The sequence below is a fragment of the Bombina bombina genome, chromosome 7, assembly GCF_027579735.1.
Source record: "Bombina bombina isolate aBomBom1 chromosome 7, aBomBom1.pri, whole genome shotgun sequence".
In the NCBI taxonomy this organism is placed as follows: domain Eukaryota; kingdom Metazoa; phylum Chordata; class Amphibia; order Anura; family Bombinatoridae; genus Bombina; species Bombina bombina.
The window spans coordinates 434112590-434124296 of record NC_069505.1 but is presented as its reverse complement, the minus strand read 5'-3'; the positions used below and the strand labels follow the sequence as shown (position 1 = coordinate 434124296).

Sequence of the window (11707 nt, the reverse complement as noted above, 5' to 3'; positions counted from 1 at the left end):
CTTCAGTTGCGCTGTGAGCGCCAGCAATGAAGTATCCAGGGGAAGTGGAGCCGCTGCTGTAGCTCTACGCAACTAATCAGTGTCTAAAACAGATAAATCTATCAACTTCCCACGAACACCTCTAATATGCACGGGGCTCCAACCATCTTCCCGGGGACATTTCCAGGGACATAATTCTTCTCAATCCGGGAACTGTACCCTAAAATCAGGGACATCTGGTCACCCTATAACAATATGCAGTAGACAGTGATGTTTCTAGCTATACCCCCTGAACCCTGATATTTAACTTTGTGCTCAACATCATAAACCCCCCACATTTTATGGTCTAGAACCTCTGTGCTATTTGCCCCATTTCTTCCAGTGACCTTAAAGGTAAGTGTTGCCGCTGCCGGTGTTGGCTAGCTGAAGGTATTCTAAGGAGCCGCTCCGGTAGCTAGCCACTCGCGTGGGCTGTCTGTTCTTAAAGCCATCAGCTTCTCGTCTTTTGAGAGATTCCTTGATCATTTCAGCAAAGTCAGCCTGAAGGCGCTGCTGGTTCTCCCTGTGTGATGCACATGCAGGTAATGATGTCAGTGCAGACGTATATAATATTTAATCACAGAATCAACACCCACCAGAAATTTTTCACTGAAAAGTATCTAGCAAGATAGGTATATAACATTTTTACATCAACCGTACAATTCCTAGAGGGTCATGTGACAACCATATGTTATTTAGAGGGTCATGTGACAACCATGTGATATTTAGAGTCATGTGACAACAGTGTGATGTTTAAAGAGTCATTTGACAACAGTATAATGTCTAGAGCGTCATGTGACAACCTTATAATACCTAGAGAGTCCTGTGACTACTGCATAATATCTAGAGTGTCATGTGACAACCGTGTGATATCTAGAGAGTCATGTAAGAATCATATGATATCTAGAGAGTCCTGTGACAACCGTATGATAGCTAGAGAGCCATGTGACAACCGTATGATATCTAGACACTCATTTGACAACGGCATGATATCTAGAGACATGTGACAACAGTATGATAGCTGGAGAGTCACATGACAACAATATGATAGCTGGAGAGTCACGTAACAACCGAAATATAGCTAGAGAATCATGTGACAACCGTATGATGTCTAGAGTCATGTGATAACGGTGTGATATCTTTAGAGTTATGTGACAACTGCATGATATCTAGAGGGTTATATTACAACTTTATAGTAGAATGTCATGTGAGAGACATATGATATCCTGTAGGTCATGCAACAGCCATATGATATCCTGTAGGTTATGTAACATCTTTATAGTAGAATGTCATGTGACAGCAATGTGATATCCTGCAGCTCATGTAACACCTTTAAGGTAGAATGTCATGTGACAGCCATATTATATCCTGTAGGTCATGTGATAGCCATATATCATCCTTTAAGTTATCTAACATCTGTATAGTAGAATATCATGTAAAAGCCATATGATATCCTGTAGGTCATGTGACAGCCATATAATATCCTGTAGATTATGTAACGTCCATGTGATATCCTGTAACTCATGTAGCAATTTTAAGGTAGAATGTCATGTGACATCCATATGATATCCTGTAAGTCATGTGACAGCCATATGATACCCAGTAGCTCATGTAACATGCATGTGATATCCTGTACATCATGTTAACCTTTATTTGAAAGAGGATCTTATGATTTTTACTATTAAGGGTCCCATAAATATATGAATTGGTTTTAAAAAGACAGGTTTAGTTCCCTTTTTATTAAAATAAACCTGTTTTTCTGCTCTCTCAATGGTCAAGCAACTACTTGAGATCTCCCTCTTTCCAGTAAGCCATCTTGTGGGTGCATGAGAGAGAAGCACTTAGTTGCACAGAGCTATAAAAGTTCTTTAACTGCCTGTTCCCAGGATCAGACTCTAATCTTAAGCTCAAGCCGGGACCCTCTTGCCCCCATGGATCTCTACTTTCCCACAGTAAATGCAACTATTTTGTGAGAAATCCTTTGATGAGTAGGATATAATAGCTGGCTGCTTCTCTTGTGTATATGGAGGAATGTTAAATAAAAGGATCAGTAACAGAATTACTGTGCTTTGTGTAATCAGACCCTCATAGGCTGAATTGTCACATGATTCAAAAGGTAAACATAGGTCAGACCCTCAAGGATTATGCGGCTAATGGAGCTCTCCCAAAAATACAGTTATGGTCTAAAACTTACGCAGATGGTGGTGTTGGGACATTGTATATCTGCTCCTTTTCACCTGTCAGCCAGTAAGTGGTTTCTGTGCCTTTACCCTAAAATACACAGACAAAAAATAATGTCACAACAGAGGTTATACATGAAATGTGTTCAATTTTTAATAGTAAGCACATGAAAGAACTTTGAACCCAATGGAGCCATATAATACAGGATCATTTAGTATCATATTTATTACTGAATAGAATGATTTTGTTTTCCAGATAGTGGATATGGTAGGGGCCCCACATATTTGGGGCACAACTACAAATTAAGATTTATACTTAAATATGTTTTCACACTTGAAGTGGTGATGTAGGGCTCAGGTAATAGAGGAATATGCTTACTGGAGCCTTTTTGAAGTTGGTAGAAACCTTTAATATATCTTCAGGACACTCCCCCAAATATAGACCAGGACCTATCTGGAGGAGAAAGGAGACAGAGGCCAGTTAATTTTCAAACATAGTCCTGGCAGGTCAATCAAAACCCAGGAGATACATAAAAAAAGGCAGAGTAAGTCTAGGCCTTCATATGTTACCAGTACGTTAAGCGCAAAAAAACAAGTTTAAACGACTTAAACAGAGGCGGAGCTAACCTAGCAAGGGAACAAGACGTGCTGTGTCTGAGCTCCTGCTAAAGTTTACAGTTTTTGCAAGATTAAAGTGGTCTACAGCACATAAATTCAGCAGCTCTATACATCTCTGAGCTGGGATCGATTTGGAGCATCAGCCGCACAAAAATTGGCAACCCACCCGATATCGGGCAAAAGACCGCAGAACGGACCCAGCAGATCTTCAGGAGCCGGACCGGAGTCGGGAGATCCGGCGCTCCAGCCTGCCCTCACCTGCAACAGTTAGAACAGCTGAATAAAGGAAGATCGGTGAGTGGCATACATAGTGTGGGGCACATTAGGGAGAACTTATAATTACTGGCGGTGTAAAACTGAAAAAGGCGCGAAATATCGCCATTAGCCATAGACGTCACAGTCAAATACCGGAAGAGAAGGTGGGGGCGAACACCGTAGCGGAAAATCAGATAAGAAGTTGTGGGCTGCATAGGGGTACAAGGGAAGCCGGAACATTTCCATCACTAAACCGAAGGCAAATATAAGCCGACAGAATAGACTTAAAGGTGGAAGGCTACCATCACTGTTAGCGTGAATACTTGACTCAAGTGAAGCCTCATAAACTGACTCCAGTGCGGCCTAACCACTATATACCCCAATAGGAACCAAAGGTGTATGAATCAGCCCCTACAATCACAGTCCCACTACATACTCTAACTTATTAAGTAAAAGGAGAAGGGATAAAACCGCATACAGCCCCATCTTTAAATGAACTTGTGAACAGTGTGGAAGTTCCCTAACACAACTTCACTACAGCACTGACCCCTACTGGTCTCACCTGGAACCACACAGAGTAATTTGTTAACGGCAAGACACATCCAAATTAAAGTTGTATAAAAGAAGCTCTCCTTCACCACCCTCTCCCCCCCCCCCTTTCCTGTCAGACAGCAGTGCTGACAGGTCATATCCCATATACCCTGTGCCGTGATCATCCTGTGAGGATAAATCCCCTGGGGAGAGGGGTGCTGATAACCTGCAACGCGGTACCGCCAAGCTTCTGCCTCCACTGAAGATTAAACACTATCTAGACAGAATCAAATCAAAACAAAACAAAAAATAGCGATCTAGAAGGAGGATGAATATTGATTAAAATGTAAACAACATCCTACCCTTTGCTGGGGGACCTAAACAATTAGCTACCTTTAAGAACAACATCAATGTAAATTGTTACATAGGATGGAAATTAAGAGCAATTCTCTCATCTATCTAAATAAATTGCCTGCCTAAAATAGAAAATTGACAAGCAAATCTGGATTACAGTCATCCATTATTCTGGATCACATCATTTATAACTCTATATCCCACAAGGGGAAGCCTCTCCAACTGATTAGGGGGTAGCCACAATTTCTGCCCTTTAGTGCTCTATAGCCTTCATTCAGCCACTACTAGGATGACCTCTAAAAGATCCGCTAAGGGGGATAAAACACCAAAATCTACAAGTATGTCCACGTTCTTTAAATCCTCACAAACAAACAAACAACTAATAGATGCAGAAGGGGAGGAAGAATCTGAAACAGACTCTCAACCATCTCTACAAGACAAAAGCCCGCTCACAAAGGCTGACCTCAGGAATCTAGTGTCCAAAAAGGACATAGCGGACAATTTCGGAAAATTATGGGAGAAAATAGATTCCATCCACACATCAGTAACCAGCAGTCTCTCTGAAATTAAATCAGATCTAATGGAGATGGGAAATAAGATTGAGACGTTAGAGGACCAAAAAGATTCTATGGTGGATCAAATGGACGAAATGTCCCAAACCATGTCTACACAACAACAACTCCTGGAAGAATTTCAAGATAAAATAGAAGACTTGGAGAACAGGAGCAGAAGGAACAATATCCGCCTTAAAGGAGTTCCAGAGGACATAGGTACCGCAGAAATCCCAGCTTATCTCTCCCAACTCTTCACTCAAATCACAAGCTCCCCAGCAGATTACACTTTCCACATTGAAAGAGCACACAGAGCGCTGAAAGCTAAACCCAAACCAGGCCTCCCCCCAAGAGACATTATACTCAAACTTACCTTCTTCCCCGACAAAGAAAAAATTCTGCAAGCTGCAAGAAAACACCCAACATACAAGTTCCAGGGCAATGTAGTCCAGTTTTATCAGGATCTCAGCATCAGGACACTACAAAGAAGAGGAGCCCTCCGTCCTCTAACCACCCTACTTAGAAAACAGCAGATACCATATAGATGGGGATTCCCATTTGCATTGCATATCTTGAAAGACTCGAAAACAGTCACTCTCAAGGATCCTGAAGACATACCAGAAATATGCAAAATTCTATCTCTAGAAACACCTAACACTTTAATACCCACAATCAACACAGGGAAGAACAAAGATCCAGAAAGACCTCCAGAACCCAACAAATGGCAGACAATCAACCATAAGAGACAGAATTTAAGAGAACCTAGAGCAAAAATTCCTTAGACGACTCCTAAATCATCTTGAATCAAGGACTATATGTTAGACATCTCTCAGGGAGTCTGCTCAATACCCGAGGGGGACTTTTGGACTTGGAGTAGAAATCTACCCCAATTGACTCTTAACATCCCTGATGGTAAAAAGGGGGATGATTCCCCTAACCCACAGTAAGACCTATCTAAAGGGGATATACTTTCCATACCTCTCACTAATCTAAAAGATGTTACGGGAATTTAGGTTCCCCCAGTGTTACTTACCACTTATTTCTATGATGTTTATTTGTTCATTTATACAGGGCCCTCATGTTGAGGGCTCCAAACTGTTATTTATTAAGTGTTTATTACTAATGTTTTTTCTTCTTGATTCCCTTCCCACTCCCCTCCCCTGTGACGACACGACTAAAACCAACACAGTCAATGCAGAAACCAACTCATGTGATCCTGATCTCCTGATCTCCACCCAGCAAGGTATCCAACCCAGGGCTCTACAGGTAAAACACTTCCTACTACTACATCCACACATAGACACAACACTATGATCCCTAAAATTAAGATATTATCCCACAATGTCAGGGGATTGAACACTAACGTTAAAAGAAAGATAGCGATGACACAATACAACTCTTTACAAGCTAACATACTGTTCCTCCAAGAAACGCATCTACTTAAAGATAACATCCCAAAATATTGGGCAAAACATTTTGACAAGCACTACCACTCCACTGCAACGTCCAAAAAAAGTGGCACATCCATTTTGATACATTCATCTCTCAAGTTTACCACAGAATCTATAATAACAGATACTGAGGGGAGATACCTAATCGTTAGAGGTAAGATACTAGAATCAGAAATCACATTATGTAATATATACGCACCAAATGAGAACCAACATAAATTTTTTCATCATATATCACATTTACTCACCCAATGGTCACATACTAAAATATTTTTGGCAGGAGACTTCAATATCACTATGCTACCTATTAAACCCACAGACACCAAACCTCTGACCAATAAACAGACGAGACATAATCGCATAGTCAAATCAATCAAAGATACCTTACTTCCTCACTCCCTGATTGAGACTTGGAGCACCATGTACGGTCAAACTGATGACACAACTTTCTACTCAGCAGCGCACAAAACTTATGTCAGACTTGACTATATATATACCAGCCAAATCTTACAACCCTTACTGAACAACTCACAAATACACACTTGTGTATGGTCCGACCACTCTATAATCACCCTAACGATTAATGGCATTACAGACCCACTCAGAAGCAGAACGTGGACTTTTGATCCATCTTACGTTAAAAATACCCAAACATTCGACAACATACTACAACAATTAACAGAATACTGGCACATAAATACAGAAGCTACAAGTAACCCAGGGATTGTATGGGCAGCTCATAAAGCAGTCCTCAGAGGGATACTAATTAAAGAAAAAACAAGACAGATTCAAAAACATAGACAACAACTACAACAACTTTACACAGAGATCGAGGAACTAGAAAGGCGACATAAATACAATAAAACTAAGACTAACCTCAAACTACTCCAAACTAAAAGATCCACATTAACCTCACTACTTCATGCACAAGCTACTAGAGCCATTCATAAAATCCAGGCACAATACTTTATATTTGCGAACAAACCCGACAAATACATGGCACATAAAATCAGAGAAAGGTGCAAGGCCTCGGTGATCCCATTAATTGAGACACATGACAACACCACTACCTCACACCCACAAGAAATTGTAGACACTTTCGCAAGATACTATGGAGAACTATATAATGGGGAAAAAGTTACACGTAATCAGGAAACAGAAACAAAGTCTTCAGAATTTTTCTCACAAACTCAGTTACCTAACATAACTTTAGAACAGAGGGAAGCAATCAACGCCCCAGTCTCCACTGTAGAAATACTGGGAGCCATCAAAGACCTTAAATCGGGAAAAGCAGCAGGACCAGATGGCTTCCCAGCTGAATATTATAAATTATTCAAAAACTCACTCACCCCACACTTGGTTAAGTTCTGCAATCACGTTATGGAAGGAGGAGATATTCCCCCAGATCTATTAGCGGCCAAGATAGTTGTGATACCCAAGCCGAATAGAGACCACAAAAAATGCCAAAATTACCGCCCAATATCTCTCATAAATCAGGATCTTAAGATCTTCACAAAAATACTTGCAAATCGGCTCAAACACATCATCCCCCACTTGGTTCATCCGGACCAAGTGGGATTTATTAAAGATAGGGAAGCCCCAGACAACATCCGAAAGGTTACCAATCTAATACAATTCTTGGGAGAGACAAGAACGCCTTCTCTGCTCCTATCTTTGGATGCAGAGAAGGCGTTCGACAGAATAGACTGGGACTATATGTTCTTAACACTACACCATATGGGCTTTGAGGGAGGATTCATAAAAGCTCTAAAAGTAATATACTCATGCCCAGAGGCCCAAGTTTCCTCAACAGGATACAAATCAAAACCCTTTCCAATACGAAACGGTACCAGACAGGGGTGCCCTCTGTCCCCACTATTATTCGCGCTCTGTATAGAACCACTAGCAATCGCGATCCGTTCACACCCAGACATATCAGGAGTTAAAATAAATCCATTAGAATACAAACTTTCTCTATTTGCGGATGATGTCCTGTTGACCTTGACGAACCCATTAATATCTCTACCGAACCTCTACCAGACAATAAAGATATTTTCAACCATCTCAGGATTTAAAATCAACCCAGACAAATGTGAAGCCCTACCCATTGCAATACCCCAACAAACTAAAATAATTTTAGAAACACAATTTCACTTTAAATGGATGAAACACACACTAAAATACTTAGGTATCCAGATTCCAACTTGCTCCACTCAGCTATACAAAGTAAATTATACCCCACTATTTAAACAAATTAGACGAGATATGGCAAAATGGAAGAGCTTTAATTTCTCCTGGCTAGGTAGAATAGCGGCGGTTAAAATGAACGCCATGCCTCGAATACTGTATTTATTCAGAACCCTCCCGATAAAAATAATAAAACCAGAACTGGAAACACTGCAAAAAGACATCTCAGCATTTATTAGGGGAGATAAGACGAGCAGGATAGCAAAATCCACCTTAAACAGACATAAGTCACTCGGGGGCATAGGTGCACCAAACATAATAGAATACTACAATGCAGCCAGACTAGCGCAAGATACACTACTCCTGAAAAGGTCAAAGGGAATAATATGGCCCAAGTTAGAAGCGAACATAGGGGGGTGGGAAGAAGCAGACTCAATTGTTTGGGACCCAGAGAGGGCTCAGAAAGATAGAAAGACATCTACACCCTACACCACAAACCTCACTGTAAAGATCTGGAAAACAGCGAAAACGAAATATAAACTACTACAGCAACATTCTATATCAATACCACTTAGATATCTAATATCAGAAGACCTTTGGACCCAAATCAAAAAATGGGAAAACAAAGGTTTATACAGAGTGGCGGACTACTTAACAGGACATAACATACTGACGTTTAACCAACTACAGACAAAGATTGACCCCCTGAAGCTACACTGGTACTTATACCTACAGATACACTCCGCTCTACAATCATATTTAAAACACCCTAGAGAACAGACCTCCACACCTATCGAAACCTTCTGTAAATCAGAAGAACGCAACAAACATACCATATCTCTACTATATGTATCTATGCAGACCACCCAAAACACCACCAAGACCACGACTATGCTGGCCTGGGAACAGGAACTACTTATCTGCAAAGACAAAAAGACATGGGAATCACTGTTTCAAAACGCAGAAAGAGGGTTGATAAGTGTAGACCTTAAAGAAAATATCACCAAAACAATTCACAGATGGTACTTAACTCCTACACGAACGGCTCATATGCACCCCCAAGGCAGCAGATTATGTTACAGAGGCTGTGGAGACATAGGGACATACAGACACATGTGGTGGGACTGCAAAGATGTTAGGAGTATATGGAGCAGACTATCCGCATTTCTCAGTCAGATGCTAGAAGAAAATATTAGTCTAACGATCCAACAAGCTTTATTACATGAACATCTCAGTAAATTCCACAAACATATCAATACATTTATTAAGATCTTATGCACAATCACGAGGATATGCATAGCTAAATATTGGAAATCTGGAACTCCAACCTGGACTGAGATATATAATAGAATCCAACACACATACACCATGTACGAGACAGCCTCATATACATTAGATAACAGGGAAACCTTCCAAGCAGTGTGGTACTATTGGATAAGCAAAGGGTCCATAACCTCACAAGATAACCGGAGATCAGGGATCTAAAGGACCATCAAACTATAGTCGTGTCAAACACTTTGACGCACACATACTATGATCTGTGACATAAGATGACATCACCCATCCCTATCCCCCCCCCCCCTTATAACCCCCTTTCTTTTTTTTTTCTTTTATAGTTTCCCCTTTCTTCCTTATTTATTTCTTTTTTGTTCTTGATCTATCTGCTCTCAGTTGTTATACCGTAAGGTTTCAAATTCATATACATGATTACTCTAAGATAATAATGATTCAGCCAAAAACATCCAGTTAGTGAAATACAGAGTTGAGAAACAATCTGTACCAAAGATTAGAATGTCATAACACAAGGAAGAAATGCTAGATAGAATATATACTCTAATAACCTATTGTTAAATGGCTGATAATGCTTGATGAATCAAAGATAGTTCTAAGATAGAATCAATTTGCAGTGAATAATGATGTAGGGATGAGATAATTGTGTAACTATGTAACAATGCGGTTTGGCTAGGATTTTTCACTCTTATATCATTGAATACTTGTAATGCAATATCCCCCAAAATCAATAGACAACGGAAGAATAGATATTGTATGTTATGTTAATTCATTTTAAGCATTCTTGTTCTCTGAAAAATATAAAACAATAAAAAACTATTTAAACATAAACGACTTAAACAGTAAGTATAAATCAGGGCGGGATTGGGAATAAAAAACAGCCCTGCAAAAATTTGAAGACCTAGAGCCCAATGTTATCCTTGACTCTCTATCACGGTGTGAAAATAATTATCCATATTGGGATCTAGAGAAGACACTCAAAATAGTATGTCACTCTGCCTCACAGTGGAACCTGACTCGCTATTAGAAATTATTTAAAGGAGGGCTACTAAATGGTACATGTTCTAGGAAATAAACCTTAAAATGTATAGCTGTGAGTAGAAAAGATGTGATACACCTTTATTGCCTCACCAGCAGCACCACTCCCTTATATTGTAGCTGGCCAACCCCAACTGCTGCAGTCCACCGATAAATCTTTTGGAGTCTTAGTAGGCCAATCCAGCTTTAGTATAAATCCTAACTTCTCTCATACTCTTTTGGTGACATATTAATTACTTTAGCTACTAGTGGAGTCTATACTAATGTTACCCACAAGAAGTCTAAATAAGACATTTAGGTCATGGGAAGACCAGACTGCAAGACCTTCCTTCTAAAATTGCTTGTGGCTGCCTTGCTAAGCTACTCAGTTGAAGCTTCATGATACTCGAGTTCATAAGGAAGCCACAAATCTACTAGACAGTATCTTCACCTTATATGGAAGAATTTCCATCCAAAATATAGATAATGCTAAATGTATCGCACAGTAACACCACTTGGCCAAAGAAGCCCTAGTAGTGTTCTAATCATTATTAATTCCAGATAAATCACAAAAAGGTAATCAGTTAGTGAAATCTTTAGTGACTTAAAAATTATGAGTGCTCCAACAGCATTTAGAACATTTCCTGAGGAGACCAACTCTCCTGATGTCCATAAGTGAAATAAAACAGCACCCAAAGCTTGAGCTTGGCATCTGTTGATAACTCAAACCCATAATAATGCAGAAAACTCATATCTGCAAACAAATACAGCAGAGTTATGTGCAATGACACTAAGAGATGTTTTCACTAGATTAACCCACAGTCCCAAGCTCCAATGAAACTAATTCAGAAAAGAGACGGTCATCATCAGTATGGTGTAAGAACAAGGAATTGCAGGGACACATTGAGCCAGCAGACTATTAGGTTTTACTGCCTGCTATTGTAGTGCTAAATACATTATTTCTCTTATCACTATGTGCTAAACATCAACTATTAGGTTGTAATAGTTTATTTATATCAGGAATTTATAAGAAAATAATAACTAACATAATTTAAAAGGAAAAAGTCCCATGGGCACTTGCGAATATTATTCTAGAACATACACTCAGAAAGGTTCACTGTGCCCTAATGAAGCCTTTTTAATGCCAGAGGGGTCTGCATGATTAGACTAATAACAGGACACAGGCTTTAAAAGGACAGAGGTGGCCAGACACTTGCACCAGTGAGAATGCTGGACCTACAGCGGTCAAAGTTCT

The 11707-nt window shown here is 39.9% G+C and overlaps 1 protein-coding gene across 1 annotated transcript in view; it reads right to left on the bottom strand.

The window, feature by feature from the left end:
* Positions 1-340: 340 nt before the first annotated feature.
* Positions 341-11707, bottom strand: part of GUCY2C (guanylate cyclase 2C) — a 262021-nt gene continuing 250654 nt past the window's right edge. Inside the window, exons 26-27 of the mRNA XM_053689439.1 lie at positions 2213-2289; positions 341-541 (exon numbers count right to left, since the gene is read on the bottom strand). Of these exons, the coding sequence (XP_053545414.1) occupies positions 367-541; positions 2213-2289 (252 nt within the window). The 3' untranslated portion in view covers positions 341-366. The remainder of the gene's footprint in view (positions 542-2212; positions 2290-11707) is intronic.